This window comes from Saccopteryx bilineata, chromosome 1 (genome assembly GCF_036850765.1).
Source record: "Saccopteryx bilineata isolate mSacBil1 chromosome 1, mSacBil1_pri_phased_curated, whole genome shotgun sequence".
NCBI classification, from domain to species: Eukaryota; Metazoa; Chordata; class Mammalia; order Chiroptera; family Emballonuridae; genus Saccopteryx; species Saccopteryx bilineata.
Genome location: NC_089490.1, coordinates 96,028,984 through 96,051,360, shown reverse-complemented (window position 1 = coordinate 96,051,360; position 22,377 = coordinate 96,028,984). Strand labels below are relative to the sequence as shown.

Genomic DNA, 22,377 nt, shown 5'->3' with positions numbered 1-22,377 from the left:
GGGGCTAGGCGGGGCCCTGGGACATTCTGTTCCTTTTTACACCATTGGCTGCCAAGCCAGGAATGTGTAATGTCCCCTGTTGTGGTCACGGGGTTGCAGGAATGTGGGCACTGAGAGGCAGGCAGGGGACAGGCAGGGGCACTTAGGCACAGACCTGGAGCCCAGAGACAGCAGGCACTGAGGGGGCAGGGAGGGGTGTGGGAAGCACATCTGGGAGGAAAAGGGTAGGAATGGCCAAGTCTCCCCAGCCCTGGAAGGAAGGAAAAGCTATCGGTAGGGGCTTTTCCTCCAAAGTCTGTTCCCCAAACTTAATTCAGCAAGAGCATAAAGGGTCAAGAACCATGCAGTGAGCAAGCAGAGAAAGAAGGGCCAGAGAATCAGCCCGAGAAAAGTGTCCAGATAGGCACCGGACATCAATTCACACAGCCTAGGCCCCTTGTGACAGCAAGAGGTCAGCCACTTGTGGACTCTCAGCAAGCAGCCCAGCCTGTGCTCACTGGCTTCTCCCTCCTCCTCGCCTCCTCAGCAGAGCAGGCATGGTATCCCTACAATGTGCCCAACACAGGCACTGGTATAGACGGGTGGAAGAAGACAGGCCTGCAATATAGTAAGATAAGGGTTTTAATGGCAGAGATAAGGCCAGTGCTTAAGGAACCTGGGGAGGGAGAAGAGACACTAACCCAGAGGGACTCAGGAGGACTTCCTGGAGAAAGTGGCATCTCAGCTGCATCTTGTGAGAAACAACAAGGACTTTAGCAAAGAAGAGGGAAGCAGGGAACTCCAGGCTCAGGAAATAACCTGGTTGCTTTCTGCCTTGGCAGTCTCTTGTGGCCTCTGAACGTGAGAGCTATTGTCAACCAGGATTCCATACCCAGTTCTCCTGCTACTCTGGATGCCTGTGGGGGACATCCCACAGGAGGGGAAAGGTTGGCTTTTTCTTCATCTTCTGGATGAATAAAGTGACCCTCCACAGAGATAAACCGGTTTTATTAGAACACAAAACAAAATAGCAGCTGAGTGAAAACAGAATCAGAATTCTTCTCCTTTGAGATTGTCTATTTAGGGCTTTTGCCATTTACTTCCCGAGACAGAGCAGCCAGAGACTCCGGGGGAATTGGGGCTCCACTGTACATAGTTCTGAAAGCTAGGAAGGTTCACACACTCCTCACACAGAGAGTCCACGGATTCATCAGCAATCTCATCCTGGATAATCTCCCTGGCTCCGTAAAAAGCTCTCTGCACTGTGTTCACCTTCCCATAGAACCTAGACTCCTGGAAGCTCCATTCACTCTTGCTCCAGTCCTTAAACTAGGACAGTCCTCCCTACAAATGAGACAGCAGTGCCCCATCTGACAAAGGTTCTGAGAGACACCTCCCTGCTTTTTCCATTTGCTACCTGGTGTCTGAAACCCCAGTGCTGGATTAAAGCAGCACAAGCAAATAGTTTTCATCTCAAGGGCTCTGGGAGAAGAATTGCAAGGGCCTGGCCCGGGCTGAGCAAGGAGTACGGTGTCCCTGCAGCTGCCTGCCAGGGTGCAGGGTGGCAGTGTGTGCTTGGAGACAGCAGCAGTCTTGATCTGGAGCTGGTCAGAGCAAGCTTGTTGTGAGAAAAACAGAAATCTGAAACCTGCGCTTTTGTCATAGCTCCATTTTAAATATTATCAGAAATAATACCCAAATACATATTTTGTGGCAACACAACTCTCCAACAATAAAGAAGTATACAGAAAAATAAAAGCTTTTCTTTGTCCCATTCCTTTCCCTCCCCTCAGCCCAAGGGGAGCCATTGTAATTTGTGTATCCACCTATATCTTTTTGTGTGTTTGCATCGACTTATGTGTATTTTTTTAAAAAAACAAACCACAATATATCTTTTTTTAAATAAATAAGATGTTACCTTTTATTCTACGAGTTCCATTTTTTACTTTAAACGTTGTATGTGACTTTGAAGATGGCACTTTCCCTCTCTGAAAAACAAAATGGCAGGAGGGGTAGATACGATAGTTGCAAAGGCCCTACTCTGCCTCTACTTGACACATGAGAGAAATAAAAATCCCAGAGAAGCAAAGCTACTTGCCCACAATCACCCAGGAGTGACAAGTGGGGCCAGACTGAGAGCTGAGTCCCCCCTTTTCAATCTCAACGCCATTCCTCTAACTTCAAGAGCAGCAGAGTTTTGTTCTGGGTGGTGGGGTGGGGGTGTGTGTGTGTGGAATCTGGGACCTTGCAGACTTTGTCTTGGGAGCCCCCTCATCCTCTCTCAGAGCTCCAGCCCTTCCTTCCCTTGCAGGCTGCCCTCACCCCTCCTACCACCAGCTATCCTCTAACCCTGTGCTGTGGCCATAAAATACCCACAGGCTACAGGAAAAGCAGTGAACCGAGTGGGTCTGTAGTGGGATGGGGGTTACGCATTCAAAAGGTCTTATTGCCTCTTTCTCTCTGGGGAAGAGGAGACTATAGACATAATCACTTTCTCCACCACACTGCCAGATAGAGCCCTGTCTGGAACACTGCTGCAGCACTTACTTCTGGATACTATGATGACCCTGGTGTATGCATGTGTGCATGTGTTTATTTGTGTATCTCCATATGCACAGGTCACATTATGAGTTCTCTGAAGACAGGCACCAGGCTTATTCATCCTGGTGGCCCCACTGTGTAGCTGTCACTACTTGCTGACCCACTATGCAAAAAACAGCAATATTAGCATCTGGTATAAAACTCAAGGTTCATCTTTGACAGAGAGTGATGTGAATGAGAAAGTACCCCCAATATATCAAACATCCTATTTTCCTCTGGTAACCCATTAATTTGTGGTCTATTATCTAAATTTTATTCACTTTTTCCATTTCAGCCTCCTTTTATCTTCTTCCTAAGGTAAAAATGAGTCACCCATTTGAATGCAATTCTTTATTTTTACTACCTAGAGATAATTAGCCTCTCCACAGTGGTCAGCCCAGTATGGAAAATGGTGATCCTTTTATCTGCACTTATGAGTATGAATTTCTCCTAAATCTCAAATGATGCCCCTCTCCTAGTCCAGCCACCTGGCAGGATGCTTAGAAGTTAATTCCTTTGGGTGAAGGCAGGAATTTTTAACCTTGGCACTATTGACATTTGGACAATTCATTGCTGTGGGGGTTGTCCTGTGCACTATAGAATGTTTAGCAGCATCCCTAGTCTCTACCTACTAATGCTAGTAGTAGCTTCCTGAATTGTTAAAATCAAAAACCTCTCCAGATGTTGCCAAATGTCTTCTGGGGGAAGGAGGACAAAGTCACCCCAATTGAGACAACTAGTCTAAGGGACTGTCCCCAGATAATGGAAACACCGTGGAGAAGGATAACGCTCATCAGTTACACATTTCTCAGTGTTTACCAGACCCCTTCCAAGCGCACCAGTTGCCTAAGAGCAGTGTGGAGAATAGGAGAGGGGAAAAAGAGTATTTAGAAGAATTCATTCTCACCAGTCCCCTTTTGGTTTCTTCGTGGGCTTGTAGGAAGAAGTTTCACTCAGCAATCCCCTCTAAAGAAGGATGGGGAGAAGAGCCACCCCCCACCCCCCCACACACACGTTCTGAGGATCCAAGGGGCACTTAGTCTGGGTCTGGAGTTACCCAGTGGAGGCAGTAACATTTTAAGGAAGCTGGCGAAGAGCATGAAAGGAAAGAAGCGGAGACAATGCCCTGTTCACAGGGAATTCATGAATTCCTCGCTCCTGTGAGTCTCCTTTCATCCTTTTAGAGAAGGTTGGGTAGACATCACAAACATTTATCGGTAAGATTTGTCAATCATGGTCCAGCTGGAAAATAGACAACACTCTAAGTCTTTCAAACAGAAGAAATTTAACACAGAGAATCGATGTGTGGCTGATAGAGGAGCCAACAAGAGATAGTGAGGCAACCCAGAAACCAGCAAAGCAGAAAGCAGCTACAGTCTTAAGGGCAGGAAAGACAGCAGGGTAATGTCAAACTATAGACCCAGAAGCCTCCAGAGCTAGTTGCCAGGAACTAAATAGTGGGGGCTGCCTGGTAGGATATGGAATTATGGCAGGAGAGAAGGAAGAAAACCAACTGCAGGCGATGTTTTGAAGCCAAAGGTGGGGTGCAGAGTAGTGGAGAAACAGCCTGGCTTCTTGCCTCTTCCTATAACCAGTCCTCCACCCATCTGTCTTCCTATTGGCTGAACCTACCCAGCAGCCAGAGGGAAAAGGAGTCTGGGAAATGTAGTTCCAAGTAGTGATTCAGCTCAGAACTGGGGAAGGGTAGGGAACAGATCTGCAAGGCATTGACTGGAACAAATAAAAGAGCCCCAGAGAGGTTAAGTAATAGGGCTAGGATTAAAGTTCATTTCTTATGGCCCTTTCCTTAGGACCCACAGGGTCATTGCAGGCTGAAGAGAGAGCATGAGACTGGCCCCAAGAGGAACAATATATATAGTTCAGCCAGCTGGGCTTGAAAAGGATCTGAGATGGTACTTATGTGAAGCAGGCAGCTTTGCCTGGAAAGGACAAGCAGAAACATTTGCGGGTGCAGGAAATGTTCTGGGGAGACACTCGGGATGTAAACAAGTGGAAATCATTGATCTGTATATGCAAGATTAGTGTAATTTATGCACTCCATGGATTATATGATATACCTCAAAAGAAAAAGACTTGCTGTCTTTTAGAATAAAATCCTGAAATATTTTTTAAATTTTTTATTAATTTTAATTTATTGTGTTTACATGCATTCAAGTGTCCCACCGAATATAACTCCCTCACCCCCACCCCCACCCGAGTCCCCCTTTAAACAACCTTTGTCCCCCTCCCCTCAACAGCCTCCCCCCTTCCCTCTAGGATTTGCTGTCCTGCTATCTATATCTCTGTGTCATGTATATATAATTTCACGAATACCTTTACCTTCTCTGATCTCATCTCCTCATCCCCTTTCCCTCTAAACGCTGTTTCTCTGGTCCCTGTGATCCTGCCTCTGCCTCTATTCCATTCCTCAGTTCACTTTATTCATTAGATTCCACATATACGTGAGCTCATATGATATTTGTCTTTCTCTGCCTGGCTTATTTCACTTAGCATAATAGTCTCCAGGTCCATCCATGCTGTTGCAAAAGGTAAGATTTCCTTCTTTTTCACAACCACGTAATATTCGATTGTGTATATGTACCACTATTTTTTAATCCACTCATCCACTGATGGACAGTTGGGCTGTTTCCAGACCTTGACTATTGTAAACAATGCTGTAATAAACATGGGGATGCATATCTTCTTTTGAATCAGTGATTTGGTGTTCTCAGTATATATTCCTAAAAGTGGTATAGCTAGGTCAAAAGATGGTTCCATTTTTAATTTTTTGAGGAAACCCCATACATTTCTCCACAGTGACTGCACAAGTCTGCATTCCCACCAGCAGTGCAGGAGGGTTCCCTTTTCTCCACACCCTCGTCAGCACTTATTGTGTGTTGTTTTGTTAATGAGCACCATTATGACAGGTGTGAGGTGGTATCTCTTGGTTTTAATTTGCATTTCTTTAATGATTAGTGATGTTGAACATTTTTTCATATGCCTATTGGCCATCTGTATGTCCTCTTTGGAGAAGTGTCTGTTCAGTTCTTTTTCCCATTTTTAATTGGATTGTTTACCTTCCTGGTGTTAAGTTTTAGAAGTTCTTTATAAATTTTTATTATTAACCCCTTATTAGACATACTGGCAAATATGTTCTCCCACTGTCTGGTTTGTCTTTTTATTTTGTTCATATTGTCTTTTGCTGTGCAAAAGCATTTTAGTTTGATATAGTCTCATTTATTCATCCTGTCCTTTTCTTTCCCTTGCCTGTGGAGGTAAATCAAAGACATTGTTGTGAGAGATGTAGGAAGTTTACTTCCTATGTTTTCTTCCAAGATATTTATGGTTTCACCATTTACATTTAAATCTTTTATTCATTTTGAGTTTATTTTTGTGTATGGTTAAGTTGGTGTTCTAGTTTCATTATTTTGCATGTACCTGTCCAATTTTCCCAACACCATTTGTTAAAGAGACTGTCTTTACTCTATTGTATACTCTTACCTCCTTTGTCAAATATCAATTGGCCAAAAAGGCGTGGGTTTATTTCTGGGTGTTCTGTTCTGTTCCATTGATCTGTGTGCCTGTTCTTAAGTCAGTACCAAGCTGTTTTGAGTACAATGGCTTTGTGTATAACTTGGTATCAGGCAGTGTGATGCCTCCCACTTTATTTTTCTTTTTCAAAATTGCTGAGGTTATTCATGTTCTTTTTTGGTTCCATATAAATTTTTGGAATATTTGTTCTATATCTTTGAAGTATGTCATTGGTATTTTAATAGGAATTGCATTGAATTTATAGATTGCTTTGGGTAATATAGACATTTTAATGATGTTTATTCTTCCTATCCATGAACATGGTATGTGCTTCCACTTGTTTGTATCTTCCTTGATTTCTTTTATCAATGTTTTATAATTCTCTGAGTACAAGTCTTTTACCTCCTTGGTTAAATTAACTCCTAGGTACTTTATTTTTTTGTTGTTGCAATAGTAAAGGGGATTGTTTCCTTAATTTCTTTTTCAGATAGTTTATTGTCGGTGTATAACAATACCACTGATATCTGAATATTAATTTTATATCCTGCCACCTTGCCGAATTCGTTTATTAGGTCTAGTAGTTTTTTGACTGAGACTTTAGGGTTTTCTATGTACAGTATTATGTCATCAGCAAATAATGATAGTTTTACTTCTTTTCCAATTTGGATGCCTTTTATTTCTTCTTCTTGTCTGATTCTTGTGGCTAGAACTTCCAGAACTATTTTGAATAAGAGTGCCTTGTTTCTGATCTTAAGGGAATTGTTTTTAATTTTTACCCATTGAGTATAATGTTGGCTGTGGGTTTATCATAGAAGGTATCATATCATACCTTTATCATGTTGAGGTATATTCCCTGTATTCCCACTTTGCTGAGAGTTTTGATCATAAACGGGTGCTGGATTTTATCAAATGCTTTTTCTGCATCTGTTGATATTGTTATGTGGTTTTTCTCCTTCCTTTTGTTTATGTGATAAATCACATTGATGGATTTGTGATTATTATACCAGCCTTGCCTCCCCAGAATAAAACCCACTCGATCATGATGTATGATTTTTTTCATGTATTGCTGGATTCAGTTTGCTAATATTTTGTTGAAAATTTTAGCATCTAGGTTCATCAGGAATATTGGCTTACAGTTTTCCTTCTTTGTATTGTCTTTACCTGGTTTTAGAATGAGGATTATGTTTGCCTTGTAAAAAGAGTTTGAAAGTCTTTCCTCTTGAATTTTTTGAAACAGCTTGAGAAGGATAGATGTTAGTTCTTCTTTGAATAGTTGGTAAAATTCGCTTGTGAAGCCATCTGGTCCAAGACTTTTGTTTGTTGGGAGTTCTGAAATATTTTCAAATGAAATGACATATGTCTGGGATTTGCTTCAATTTTTTTAAATTCATTTTAAGAGAGGAGAGAGGGAGAGAAGGGGGAGGAGCAGGAAGCATCAACTCCAATATGTGCCTTGATTAGGCAAAGCCAAGGTTTCAAACCAGCAACCTCAGTATTCCAGCTCAATGCTTTATCCATCGCAATACCACAGGCCAGGCTGTGATTTGCTTCAAAATAATTAAGGGGAGATTATATGAGTGGTAGAGGATTGTATGGAAAAACAAGACTGGCCCTGAGTTGAAGCTGGGAGTTCACAATGCTATTTTCTCTCCTTTTGTGTGTGTATATTTGTGTGAATTTTCACAATAGAAAGTAAAATTTTAAAAAGAGAAAAAAAAAGATCTAAGGCCACCACACAGACATACATACCTTTTTGCACTTAAGAGCTTAATGATAAGTCCAGTCTTGGTGCCCAATTCCCTTGACCTGGAAAGAGCTGCAACCCTGAGCAGTGCATGCTGTTCTGATATTTCTTCCCTTTCCAGGAAGCTTTGGACTATTGTAGAAATTCAGCAGAGTGCAGGTCTTAGGCCAACACCAGGAGAGGAGAGTGAAATATCTAAAGTTCAGGCAGGGCCCTTCACCCTGTATGCACCATCGTCCCCAGGCACACTTCTGCACCAGGACTTCTCAGATCCATCTCCTGGAACCTGTCCAGCCAATCGGATCAACAAGGATAAGGGTGAGCACTGAACTGCGCTCTTCAGCATGGGGAGTGGGACAGTGCCCAGGTGACCTATCTCACGAGGCAATGTGTTTGGCCCTGACTGGTTGGCTCTGTGGTATTGGCCCCGTCGTGTGGAAATCCCAGGTTCAATTCCTTGTCAGGGCATACAGAAGTGCCCATCTCCTTCTCCACCCCTCCCCCTCTTGCTTCTCTCTCTCTCTTTCTCTCTCTTCCTGCCATGGCTCTATTAAAACAAATTGGCCCCGGGTGCTGAGGATGGCCCATTACCTCCACCCCAGGGGCTAGAATGGCTCCAATTGCAAAGGAACAAGGGCCCCAGATGGGAAGAGCACCCTAGTGGACTTGCCAGGTGGATCCCAGTCAAGGCTCATCGGTAGTCTGTTTCTGCCTCCCTCCTCTCACTGAAAAAAAAAAAAAAAAAAAAGGAGGCAATGTATTTGCTGGGTTGAGCTGGGACCCAGAAATCAGTAGCCCTGGACTCTAAGCTAGGTCTGCCATGAACTGGCTATATGTCATGGACAAGGCATCATTCTTTTATTCCATAAATATGTACTGGACACGTGATATATGTCAGGCTCTGTTCTAAACATTGGGAACCCAGACTTAGAGATTCAGTCTAGCCTGAGGTGGCACAATGGATAAAGCCTTGACTTGGAATGCTGAGGTCTCTGGTTTGAAACCGTGGGCTTGCCCAGTTAAGGCACATAGGAAAAGCAACTACTATGACTTGATGCTTTTCACACCATCCCCCCTTCTCTCTCTCTCTCTCTTTCCCTCCTCACTCTAAAATCAATAAATAAGATCTTTTTAAAAAAAATAAAAATAAATAAAAGCTTCAGTCCAGGCCATTGCAGAGCTCACCGTAAGACCATAAGCGAGTTAGCAGCAGGTCACAGAGAGCAGTCTATGTGGGGGTTGTGCAGCTCCGGGTGGGCATGCTTTCCAGAGCCCCAGTGAACCTCCAGGACAGGTGGGACTTAACCAGGAGCACAGGATCGTGGAGACCAGAGAGCCTGACATAAGGGGGGAAGGGATAGGCAACTGTAAGTCAGGCCAAGGGCCCTGTTAAATGGGTTGTTGGGAAAAGGAAAGGGTCAGGCACTGGACTAAGTCCCCCTGGAATTCTAGTCTCTTTTACTGGAGACTCAGTCTTTTCATCTATTAGGTGAGGGGGCCAGGCTGGGTGTGCCTTCAGCTCCTTCGGTTCAAAGGACTTCAAAGGCTCTTGGGTGAGGAAGCTGGGACCAAGGGGCTGTGGCTGCCTGACTCCAGCACAGCTGCAGCGGCCCCTACTCATGGGGAACTCAGCCCACTGGTCCTCCCTTCCCTAAGGACAGGGGAGTAGGGGCTGCACCCTCTGGTGTGTCTTGTACGTGACCTGTGGCCATCCATGAGTGGATTGGTTGGATCGGGGGAGGGGAAGGACTGGCTGGCTTGTTATTCCTTTGTAATTTATCTTTAAAAAATCACACAACAGGGCAGAAAAAAAAAAATCACACAACAGGGCAGAAACCCAGGAATCTTGATAGTCTGTCACCCAGAACTTCTGGTTCCCAGATGCTGCATCTGGCTGGCTGTCCCTCGGACTCTGCACTCTCCGTGTTTGGCTTTTTCTCAAACACCATCTCTTCTGTCAGCTCTGCCCCAGTTGGCCTCTTGAGACCCGTCTGAGGATTGTCCACTGGCTCTGCTGCCCCTTTCCCACCAGCTGGGCCTGTCTTTGCGTCCTTCTCTCCCAGACAGTCTTCTGAAGAAGGGAGGAGGCCCGGTTCCGGCTGTTGCCCTCACGTGCTTTCCCGGCTGCCCCCTCCCACCCTGCATCAGGGCAGCCAAGCCTGTTCCTCTTCCCGATTGCGACAGCCAGCCTCAGCTCCCAGCGCTCCCTGTCCCCGCCCCGGCCGGCTAGCTCCACTCCCACTTCCTGAGCCTGGCGCTAGAGCCCTGGAGGCCAGGCCAGCCCGGCCGCTCCGGCCCCCCGGGGGGCACATCGGCCTGAGTCCTGCCCCAGCCCCTGGGCTCCAGAGTCCGCTGCCACCGCTGCTCAGGAAGTCCAGGCCTCCCACGTTCCTCCCAGGCCTCCACCCCTCTGGTCGACTGGCCGCCATGCGTCTGCCGTGGGCCGCCTACCCCTGCGGCCTGGCCTGGGGGCCACTCATACTTGGCCTCTGTGGTCTCCTGGCAGCATCCCAGCCCCAAATGGTGAGGGAGGGGCACTGCAGGTGGGTGGGGGCGGGCTTGGATAGGGAAGAGCTGTCTAGGCAGCGCCCTCTCTGCCCTCCCCGGTTGAGCCCAGAATAATTCTTCCCCTATGTTCATTTCCCTTTGAAGGTGCCCCCATACCACCCGGAGAACCAAACCTGCCGGGACCAGAATAAGGAGTACTACGAACCCAAGCATCAGGTCTGCTGCTCCCGCTGCCCCCCAGGTGAGAGGCAATGGCCAGAGGAAGCCTGGGACAGGGAGGCGGGTTACAGGGGACTCCAGTCACCTCGCTGCCTCGGAAAGGAAGACAAACACCATCTTCCAGGAAAACCAGCCGGCAGAGACAGAGTGGGAGATACTGGACATTGCTCATATGCAGGCACTGAGAGTGACAGGCCTAGGGCCACATAGCAAGCAGCAGAAGTAAGGGTGGAACCCTGGTCCCCTGACACTCCAACTGCCCAACTCACACTCTAGGCACTCACATCTCAGCTGAATGTAACCACAGCCAGAACACATTTTGCGCCACGTGCCCTGAAAATTCCTACAACGAGCACTGGAACCATCTCCCTCACTGCCAGCTGTGCCGCCCCTGTGACCAGAGTAAGTTGGGTGTGTCTGGGGAGGGCTAGGATCCCCTGGAGTGCAGCCCCTCCACTGAGCTCTCTTGTCTTCCCACAAGTCTTGGGCTTTGAGGAGACTGCGCCTTGCACTAGTAAACAGAAAACCCAGTGTCGCTGTCAGCCAGGAATGTTCTGTGTCCTCGGGGACCCTGAGTGTATGCACTGCGAGCCACTCGCTGCTGACTGCCCACCAGGCACGGAAGCTGAGCTCAAAGGTCAGAGGTCACTAAGGGCAGAAGATAGGGAGGAGGCTGGGTGCCAGTGAAGTTGGGAGGGGGAGCAGGGAGCAGGGTACTGTGTGCATGATGAGCCTCCACGTAGTTCTCTCTGGCATAAAATGCCTCTTCTCCCACCTAGTGAAAGGCTCACAGAAGGGATCTATCTGCAGAGAAATAGAGCTGGAACAGGGGCAGGGCAGTACAAGGGGGAGAGGGGTGTCCCCTCAGCGCTGGGGAAACTCAGCAAGGGAGAGATCACAAAAGGTGCAGTGGGCAGGGAGGGGCCATCTAGTGGGCATAAAGGAAGCTCACAGCTGGGCAAGAGACTTTTTTTGCCCACTCATCAGACTGGCCTTGCCCCTCTCTCTCACCAGATGAAGTTGGGGAGGCTTATAGCAGCAGCTGTGTGGCCTGTAAGGCAGGACACTTCCAGAACACCTCTTCCCCCAGTGCCCGCTGCCAGCCTCACACCAGGTGAGTATGGCCATGTACCTCCCACCCTCAGAAGCTCCAGCTGCTGACAACCTCAACCTCACCCTCAAATCTATAGGGCCCTCCTTGCTGCTTGCTGCTTGCCACTTCCAGCCAGGTGCCCTCTTGAGTTAGGCCTTTCTTTTCTCCACAGGTGTGAGGACCAGGGCCTGGTAGAGGCAGCACCAGGCACTGCCCAGTCTGATACCAGCTGCAGAAATCCATCAGAGACCCCCGAGGTGCCAGGTAGGGGCCAAGGCTGAGTGAGGGGCACAGGGTGTGGGTATCTGGGGAAATGGCTGAATTACTCCCATCTGAAAAAACAGGGAAAAAATAAATTCTTCCCTCTCAGCATGGGGGCAAGAAGAAAAGTTCCTTAAAGAGGAATTGCAGTGTCCCAAAGCCAGCATACTTACACACATGCTCACACACATACACACTTTTAAAGTTGCATGTTCTACATATAATATTATGCCAAGGAACACTCTCACCCTGAGATACATCTACCCATAACTGACATCACTGTCATTATTTCAGACATGCTGCCATCATATAATCCATTTATTAGACTGAACAGCTCTTGATTAGATTACACACTTTTAAAAAAATTGGTTTTAAAGAGAAAGGGAAAGCAGCAATGACTTTTTGTTCCACTTATTTATGCATTCATTGGTGGACTCCTGCATGTGTCCTGACCAGGAATCGAACCCACAACCTTGGCACATTGGGACAACACTTCAGCCAACTAAACTTCCCAGCCAGGGCTTAGATTACACACTTTCATTGTTAGAGGGATAATTTCACATTTGACTTTTTTTACCCCCTGTGGGCTTACTGGTTTCCTAGCCTAATAAACAATTACAGGATGTTTCTAATGATTGTAATCATTATTAACTGGGGGAGAGTTTATTTTATTAACTTTTTAAAATTAGCAAATATTTATAATCTCACCTTCCATTTACTCAGAGCAAGTGTGTCAGGCATTCTACGAACACTTGGCATTCACTGATTCATTTGATCCTCTTATTGATCCTATGAAGTAGTTCTATCCTCATTCTCTCTAAAAGGAAGATGAGGCTCAGAGGTTATGTGACTTGCCCAAGATAACCCATGTGGTAACTGATGTTTTGAAGACCTGTACTCAGGTCTTCTTACTTTTTAATGTATGCACACTATAGAAAATGACAAAATTCAGCCAGGCCTGTGGTGGCGCAATGGATATAGTAGCGACTGGGAATTCTGAGGTTGCCGATTTGAAACCTTAGGCTTGTCAGGTCAAGGCACGTATGACAAACAATCAGTGAACAACTAAAGTGAAGCAACTATCAGTTGATACTTCTCACTCCACCCCCCCCCCATAAAATCAAGAAATAAAACCTTTTAAAAAAAGTGAGAAAATTCAGATACATAAAATTAAACATCACTCAGAAAACCATCACCTAGAATATCTACCCTAACATTCTCAATATATCCTCCAAAACATTTTTCTATGTATGTCCCTGCATATAATTTTTTCTAAAAGTGGAGTCATTTGAACATATTGTAACCTGATTTTTTCATTCAAATATATCATAAGTATTTTCCCTTTTCCTTTTATTAATTTGTGTATGTCTGTGTGTGATATAGAGAGAGGGACAGACAGACAGGAAGGGAGAGAGACAAGAAGCATCAATTCTTCGTTGCGGCACCTTAGGTGTTCAGTGATTACTTCCTCATATGTGCCTTGACTGGGGGGCTACAGCAGATAGAGTGACCCCTTGCTCAAGCCAGCAACCTTGGGCTCAAGCTGGTGAGCCTTGCTCAAACCAGATGAGCCTACACTCATTTGACGACCTTGGGGTTTTGAACCTGTGTTTCAAACCTGGGTGCTCCACGTCCCAGTCCAATGCTCTATCCACTGCACCACCGCCTGGTCAGCTTTTTATTAATTTTTAACTAAGCATCCAATACAATTGGCATTTTAAGAGTCTAAATTCCTCATTTTATATATGAAAAAATTGATGCTCGAAGGGGGTGAAATGACTTAAAAAGTCACACAGTTGAGCAGAAATCCAGGTGTCCAGGACCCAGGTCCCATTTCATCCCACTCCTCCTATTCTATACTCCCCTCAGCCACAGACCTAGGGGGACTGAAGAGGGCCCACTCCCAGAATGCAAATGCCCGTCTTCCTGACCTTCCTCAGATGTGACTGATGGGCACCACAGACCCTGTGCCAGGAATGGCAGCCTGAGGCCCATAGAAAGACAAACCATCCCCTGCCCCACATCAGGTCCTGAGGAGCTGACCTCCCAGCCTCCTGTTCCCATTCCCTCCTGTAACCTGCAGGGGGGTAAAGACCTTGCAACCCCTAGCATCCCAGACAACCACAGGCAGATTTCAGAAGCGAGGCTTCCTCATACTCTCTTCTCTGTGACACCACACAGGTACCGAGGGGCATTCTCAGTTCCTACAGTGGCCTCTCTGTAAGATGGTCAAGTCCACAGAAATGTGGCTCTACCCTGTGGCCTGAGTCTCTGCTTACAGCCCCAAGCCCCACCCTCCCTGAACTGCCTCTCCACCCCACTTCCAGTCCTTGAAAACCAACTGCCCAGGCTCTTGTTCTCACGCAGCTTGGACCTGCACCACTGCCCCAACATCTACATTCACTACAGTTCCTCCTGGCTATCAGCAGGTCCCCCAAGTCCAACTGAGTTCCCTTTCTCTGCAACCCAGGCAAGTGTCTCTAATTCTGCTTTTAGTAGCTTCAATAGGACTAAAATGGAAAAGCTGCACACTCCCCCTCCCCTTTTTTTTGGTTCTGGGATGCCCAGAGAATTGGAAAGCTAGCTACTCATTAACTTCCTTCCCTCTGTCCTTCTTGCCTCGTGCCGCCTCCTGTCTGCTGTCCCGGCAGGAACTACGCTGGTGCTGGCCGTCCTGTTGCCGCTGGCCTTTTTACTGCTCCTCACCATCACCCTCGCCTGCACCTGGAAGAGCCACCCCTCTCTCTGCAGAAAGCTGGGTAGGAAGGGGCTGGATGAAGCAGGGGTGCAGGCCAGTGGTCAGTCCCCACCTGGATGGGGGAGGGGGTTGGAGGGTATCTTCAGCTTCCCCAGCACAATCTATCTGCCCTTTCACACCCTCAAGACTCCCAGTGCCTGCCCCCAACATAGAAATCATCTTCATTCAGCCCCCCATTCTGAGGTTGGAGACAGGGTAGAGATAGCCTATTCCTTCTGGGACCTCAGGGTGAGCAGCAGCGTGTAGAGGTGGGGTGTGGAAGGTGAGAGCCTAGGGGTTTGAGGTCTGCCAGAGGCCCTACATCCATTTTATTTTTATTGCAGGATCCCTGCTCAAGAGTCATCCAGAGGTAATGAGGAAGGCTGAGAAGACAGTAAGGAGGGCAAGGGGGGAGTGAACAATGTGGGTGTAGGCAGAAAAAAATGTGCCACCTTCAACATTCATTCATTCACCGAATGATTTTCAAGCATACCATATGCCGGGCACTGTTCTAGGCATGTAGATTTAACAGTGAGTAAAACAAAGTAGCATTTAACCCCCTGGAGTTAAATGCCGCTGGAGCAAGAATAAAGTTAAATAAGTATGCAGTATGCATCAAGTGGTGATAACTGGTACATAAAGCAGGATGGGGGGCAGTGAGTGACAGTGGTAGAGGACAGGGGTACATTGTCTCAGACAGTGGGCGGAGCGGGCCTCTCTGATGAGCCAGTATTTGAGCAGAGAGCTGAAGACATGAAAACATCAGGATATCTGAGGAAAGTGCTCCAGGAAGCGAGAACATCAAGTGCAAAGGCCGGTGGCAGGGAGCATGGGGAGGACCAGAGGTGGCACGAGCTGCCTAAGCTGGGCTGGGGTGTGGGAAGTAAAGAAAGATGGGGTCAGAGCCCCACGTCATTGGTGTGTTCTCTGCTCTCTCCTGCAGAGAGAGGAATGCAATACTGCTAATGGAAACTGTCAGCCTCCAAGCATCAGCCCACATTTTCCGGACCTGGTAAAGCCACTTCTGCCCATCCCTGGAGAATTGCCCGTGGCCTCGCCATGGTCTCCAACAAACCCAGATTTGGACGGAGAGACCCTACAACAGCAGAGTCCTCTGAACGCGGCCAGGGAGCCGGTGGCCGAGCTCCCAGAGCAAGGCCCGATGGCTCATGGTGAGTGAGCAGGCCGCAGCAAGAAGAGGGCTGGGGGAGGTGGGGCTGGAAGGATGGTGGCTAGGGAGAGAAAGCGTGAGGCAGACAGAAATGAGAAGACGAAAACGGAGACAAAACAGAGACTCTGACAGCGAGCCAGAATGTCCCAATTAGAGAGAAGGAGACTGAAAAACCCAGAAATAGAAATGAATACAGAGATCAAGAAACCAGTAACAAATGGGAGTGGGAACAGAGAGGAAAGGGAGCAGGCAGAAGCACAGGGTCTACAGGAAGTAGGGGCACCGATGCAGGGGCACACTGGCCTCCCACCCTCAACACTGCGCCTCAGCCCCTCTCACTGCCTCTCTGCCTACAGGTACCAATGGCATTCACGTCACCGGTGGGTCTATGACTGTGACTGGCAACATCTACATCTACAATGGGCTAGTACTCGGGGGAGCACGGGGCCCTGGAGACCCCCCTGCAGCCCCAGAACCCCCATACCCCATCCCTGAAGAGGGGGCTCCTGGCCCTCCTGGGTTCTCTACACCCCACCAGGAAGATGGCAAAGCTTGGCACCTGGCCGAGACAGAGACACTGGGGTGCCATGCCCTCTAACAGGGCCAAGGACCCAATTTGTCACCCATGCCTTATGGTGTCTGTAAGAAGTCAGGAGAAGGGAGGCACAAGAGCACCTTCTCCCCAAGGCTGCCCTACCCACACAGGATTGACAGAGGGCCTGGGTAGGGCTCCTGAGAGGCAAACCCTAAGGGGCTGGGCCTCAGACACATCTCTGAGAGCTCGTCCAGGCACTGGCTGGGTACAGTGCCTGCCCCAGAACTCTCACCACTGCCCGAGCAGACCTGAGACTTCATTGCAGACCCCCTTGCCCACTGGGGCTGCACCAGCTCAGCTTCAGGCACAGACAGAGCATATGATGCCTGCTTGTGCCTACCATGGCACTCTGCACTCAAAGCGTGGCACCGAAGGGAGCCAGCCACATGGTCACTTGCAAGGACATCACTGGACCTCTAACAGATTCGTGGCGCTGATCCCAGGCTTCAGAGGCCCTTTGAGGACCCACACTTCACGTGAATTGAGGTAGACCTATATGAAGATGGAGTTACATGGAGGACCACCCCTGCCTTACTAGAGGAGAAAAGGAGTCATTAAAAACTGAGGGTTTGCGTAGGCTTACTAGGGAAAGGGAGTGTTTTGGAGGGGTGGAAAATGGTGCATGTATTTATAAATTGTAACCACATGTAAATAAAGTGGAAATTGACCTAGCTAATTTATTTTCTGGGGATTCATATAAAAATACTATTCTGCTGGGTAAGATCAAAGGCAAAGGTCAAAATGTTAAAATATAACCCCCACAAAGATATTTCTATGAGGGACTTGTGTATGTAATTCAGTTAGTAACAATATTAACCAGTGATCACTGACAACACGCTAGACAGTGTTTAAGTGATTTACAATAATAATTTATGTAATCCTCACAACATCCCCATGAGCTCGATACTATTACTATTCCCATTTAACGACTGAGGAAACTGAGGCACAAAGAGGGTGTCATTTGCCCAATTTAACTGCAAATGGGAAAGCTGAGATTTGTGCCCACTTAGTCTGGTTCTAGAGGCCTTGGGTGAAACCTTTAACTACCACACCATTTCCAGAATTTCTTTGGATAGGTAAAATGGACTGGTTTTCTCAAAGACTCAGAACCCCTGTGTGTTCCTCAGGCAGTAAGTCCCACAGCCACATGCAGTGTGAAAAAGTGTCCTGCAAGGTTGACTGAAGGGGAAACTAGGACTTGAGACATAAAAATGTGAGAGGCCAAGTTCACATTTCTGTTTTGTCAAGATCTAGGCTGGCCTCCTTTCTGTCAGAAGGAGCACTTAGATTTTTACTTTATTTCTTTTTATCCTCCAAAATCCTTAAAACTTCTCAAGCTCTCTTATTAGTAAATGTTGGGCCCCAGAATTTATGTACCATGCTGCTCGGTAGAGAGGATCTTAGCTTGAAGGATTGTGAGGAGAGCGGCTGCCAGCTGACTGCTCCTTCCATAAAAGGTCACCACCGGCATCCAATGTTCAGAACTCTGTTGCTGGAGCTCATCAAGACGGTGTGGCTATAAAACACATCCAGGATCATCTGATCCAAGTGAGGGGATGGGTTATTTAAGGTTGACTGTGAAAGTATTCGATCCAACCTCTTTAGTTGAAAAGTAAATAATGGTGAGCTATATTTTTAGATAGATAAATCCTCCTGATTTGTAGTATGCTAGAACCAGACAACATAAATCCTTAATAAGTGTCACAATGTATTTAGATTAAAAAAAACCATTTTAAACATTTTCAACAAAATAAAAGGAAAAACATTTTAAAGAAGTGGTGCTAAGTCGCAGTTCTATGTTCCACCATTCAAATTTAGGATTACCGGTATATCTGCCTATATTAATTTGCTAGAGTTGCGACGTACCGCAGATCGGGGAGCTTAAAGAACAAAAATTTTTTTCTCTCCCAGTTTTGGAAGCTAGAAGCCCAAGGTCAAGGTGTCAGCAGAGTTGGTGTCTTCTGAGGCCTCTCTTCTTGGCTTGCTGATGGCCGTCTTCTCCCTGTGTCTTCACCAGGTTTTCCTTATATGTGTGTCTATGTCTTAGTCTTCTCTTCTTATCAGGAAACCAGCCATAATAAATTAGAATACACACTAAGGACCACACTTTAATTATCTCTTTAAATACCCTATCTCCAAATACAGTCACGTTCTGAGGCATATGAATTGTGGGAGACACAATTGAGCCCATAACACTGCCCATGTTTATTTTGCCAGTGTCCAGTTAAGACAGGCTCCAGGAGTATGTTTTACGTTGAGAGGAGCTCTTGTCTAGAATGAAAGGTGATGGAAGATCAATGAAGACAGTCTCTCGACAGTTGTATTCGAAGGATGGAACCAGATACAATAGTAGTAGTTAATAATGGGATAATGAAGACTGAATCTAGGTAGTGTCTCATACATTATTTTTGAGAACTCCACTTCTATACCACCTGGAGGAAAAAGCCAATACGTAATCCAACTGATGTCAACATGGGTAGGGGGAGGCCAGTGAGGAAGGTAAGGCAGCAGTCCAGGAGAGAGATGGACGGAACTGTCTATAGAGTGGCAGCAGTGGGACATGTCGGGGTATGTAGGCCTGTGGTAACTAAGAATTGCTTTTTTCAAAAGATGGAGCAGTTTACGTTGACAACTGTGATGGATTCTTTCTGTGACCTACCCAACAGACTTTCACACCTTTCTTAGGAATAGAACCTCATTTCTGTACTAAGGCAGACATTCCATGATATCAGGAGGGGTGGCCCTTCCTCCAGTCCCAGGAGCCAGTAAAACGCATTTGCTTTTGCCGGGAAATGGCCTGAGATCCCTTTCTGGTCAACATGTACAGGGAAGTCTTGTTTCTAGGACAAAAATCATCATTAGGAAAAATTGTTTGGTTTTCCTTTTCCTTTATTTCTTGTTTGGGGGATGTTTGCTTGAGGACACAATGCCTGAGCTATGGCAGCCATCTTACTATCATGAGGAAACAGCCATGGAGGTAAAAAGCCAATTCTCTGAGGATGGAGGTCCCGGAAGAAAAGAAAGAACCTGGTTCATGAGGCATCATTAAACAGCTGAACCAACAATCTGTTTGAGCTTTTTTTTTTTTCTTTATTCAGTGAGAGGCAGGAGGCACAGACAGACTCTTGCATGTGCCCTGACCAGGATTCATCAGCAAGCCCCCTGTTGGGGGGATACTCTGCCCATCTGGAGCTGCTGCTCTGTTGCTTGGCAACTGAGCTATTAATATTTTAGCACCTGAGGCAAGGTGCTAAATCCTCAGTTCCTGGGGCTTACTTGCTTAAACTGTTTGAGCCATGGCTGTTGGGGGAGGGGGGACAAAGGGGGGAGGGAGAAAGAGAGAGAAGGGGAAAGGGTACAGGCCCTGGCTGGTTGGCTCAGTGGTATAGCATCAGCCCAGCATGTGGAGGTCCCAAGTTCAATACCCAGTCAGGACACACATGAGAGGTACCCATCTGCTTCTCTGCCTCTCCCCCTCTTTTTCCCTGCAAATGGTAGCATGTTCTTCCTTTTGCCTTTTTCATTTATCAAAATAGCTTGTCCATAATTCCATATAAGTATCACAAAACTTCCTTCTTAATTTTTATATCTGCATAGTATCTCATTATATGGCTGTTCCCTTTAACTAGATTCCTTTGAGGATTTTTTATTCATTTTCAATTTACTACAAACATTCTACAATAACCTATGTAGTTTTGTACATGTGAGGGTAATTGTTATCAAAAATTAATTTTGATTGAAAAAGATACCATTAACAAAATAAAAAAACAACCCACTGAATGGGAGAACATATTCTCTGATACGTCTGATAAGAAGTTAATAACCAAAATTTATAAAGAACTACTAAAACTCAACACCAGGAAGGTAAACAATCTAATTTAAAAAAATGGGTGAAGAGCCTGGTCTTGGTGGTGCAGTGGATAAAGCATTGACCTGGAACACTGAAGTCGCAGTTCAAAACCCTGGGCTTCCCTGGCCAAAGCACATGTGGGAATTAATGCTTCCTGCTCCTCCCCGCTTCTCTCCCCCTCTGTAAGCCCCTGGCAACCACTTATCTTTTTACTGTCTCTATAATTTTGCTTTTTTTCCAGAATGTTTGAATCATACAATATATAACCTTTTCAACCTAGCTTTCTTCACTTAATCTGCATTTAAACTTTCTTCCATGTTTTTTGTGGCTTCATAGCTCACTTGTTTTTATTGCAGAATAACGTTTCACTATATGGATATACCACAGTTTATCCTTTCGTCTATAGAGGGATATCTTGGTTATTTCCAAATTTTGTCAATTATGAATAGAGCTGCTAAACCTTAAATATGTAGGTTGTTGTACAGACACAAGTTTTCAATTCATTTGAAAGGTAGGTAATTACTGGATCCTATGGTGAGACTATGCTTAGCCTTATAAAAAATTGCCAAACCACCTTCCAAAGTGGCTATACCATTTTGCATTTCCACCGGCAATGAATGAGAGTTCCTGCTGCAACTAATATATGATGACAATAATTAGAGCAATGGTTGTATTGGATGGTGTGGGGGAGATAGATTGCAGAGGGGCACAAGGAAACTTCATGGGGTAATGAAAATATTCCATAACTTGATTGCCATGGTGGCTTTATGGGTGTATAAAATTGTCAAAAATTAATCCAACTATACACTTAAGACCTATGTGTTTTACTGTTATATAAAGAATACTTCAAAACAAATGTCAGCTTCAAAAAAAAAAAAAAGCTCTTTTCGGGTGCTTCTGCATCCTGCCACAATGCAAATAGTCCTAGAAAATGTTATCAGAAACAAAGAATGCACAATCATTCACCTTTGGAGTATTAAGATTTAGGGATCCTACTGTTACTATATCTGTTATCAGCCCAAAGCGGTTGGATTTAGTTGGCTTGGGCTAAGATTCTGTGAAGCCGTTCAATATCTCGAATAAGAGATAATTTTGGAAGCGCAAGATAACAGAGGCCAGAGAACATCACTACTGATTACAGACTTGGGAAATGATGATGAGACTGAATAAGGTCTGGCTTTGGAAGGAGCACCCTTAGCTTGGTAAAACCTTGGAAGGAAGTGGTACAAAAGATCAGAGTGATCTTTTTTGGTGGGCAAGAGTTTCACTGGGATAAGCTCAAGAGAAGAGCAGAACTCCCAGTTGGTATGTGCTCAGATTTGAAAAATGGACAAAGGCAAGAGTGACTGAGCGTTCCTGGGAACAGCAGGCTTAGTAGGCTCTCCGAGCAGTCCCCAGCCTCTGAGCTCTCTTCCCACTCACAGGCCTTCCGACCAAGGTTGTCCTGACCAGAAGCAGAGTTATTTTCAGAACTCCAACCCAGCACCAAGGCCAGGACCTAGACTGAGGACCAAGTCTTTACAGGAGGTTCAACAGTTATTACACAGTTCCATTCTGACAACAATGACGTAACCCGAATTTTGGTGTCAGTCGAAACACACCCTAGCCTAAGGCCTAAGTCACTTACTTACCTAACACAGTTGTAAAATCATAATCTAGAACATAAAAACACAACTAAGTCACAGAAAAAGGAAAAAGATATAAATATACTGTACTATATACTGTGCAGTAACAGAAAAAATGACAAAAAATGAGTGTTAACAAAAATTTCCTTACCTTTATTCCTGTGGTTGGCTTGCACACTGGAAGGGGCATTGCAAAGTGGGAGAAAGTGACCTATTGGGAGGAGGAAGCTGGAGAGGCAGGAGAACCTGCAGAAGGTGCTGGAGGTACTGGGTCAGGTGAATCAGGATTGTCTAAGGAACATGCAGGAGATGCTGGAGATGATTCTACCTGTACTACAGGTGTTTCTTCTTGAGAAGCAGCTGACATAGAGGGTACAGGATCTATTGTAGGCTTCTCTACCTTCTTAAAAAATTGTTCCAGGCTAGTCTGGAACACTGATGATGTCTTCTCTTCCAAACACTCACATCTCAATTTTTTTTAGTT

General features: G+C 46.0%; 1 protein-coding gene across 2 annotated transcripts; it reads left to right on the top strand.

The window, feature by feature from the left end:
- The first annotated feature begins 10,048 nt into the window (after nucleotides 1-10,048).
- On the top strand, nucleotides 10,049-17,089 carry LTBR (lymphotoxin beta receptor). Of its 2 annotated transcripts, none has more exons than XM_066261431.1 (10): nucleotides 10,049-10,357; nucleotides 10,487-10,583; nucleotides 10,838-10,963; nucleotides 11,043-11,198; nucleotides 11,576-11,675; nucleotides 11,827-11,918; nucleotides 14,567-14,674; nucleotides 14,997-15,046; nucleotides 15,596-15,824; nucleotides 16,180-17,089. In XM_066261431.1, the coding sequence occupies exons 1-10, from the start codon at nucleotides 10,262-10,264 to the stop codon at nucleotides 16,419-16,421; spliced, it is 1,296 nt and encodes a 431-aa protein (XP_066117528.1). In that variant the 5' UTR covers nucleotides 10,049-10,261; the 3' UTR covers nucleotides 16,422-17,089. The 2 variants fall into 2 exon arrangements, with proteins under 2 accessions (XP_066117528.1, XP_066117536.1); XM_066261439.1 differs by having other exon boundaries at nucleotides 10,051-10,357; nucleotides 14,997-15,022.
- The last annotated feature ends 5,288 nt before the right edge of the window (nucleotides 17,090-22,377 follow it).

Bases quoted from the DNA above. Each gene is read 5' to 3' on its own strand.
- LTBR (XM_066261431.1), top strand. From the start codon at position 10,262: ATGCGTCTGCCGTGGGCCGCCTACCCCTGCGGCCTGGCCTGGGGGCCA. The intron at 10,584-10,837 runs GTGAGAGGCAAT...CTCACACTCTAG, and splicing joins CTGCTCCCGCTGCCCCCCAG to GCACTCACATCTCAGCTGAA. The intron at 15,047-15,595 runs GTAAGGAGGGCA...TCTCTCCTGCAG, and splicing joins TGAGGAAGGCTGAGAAGACA to AGAGAGGAATGCAATACTGC.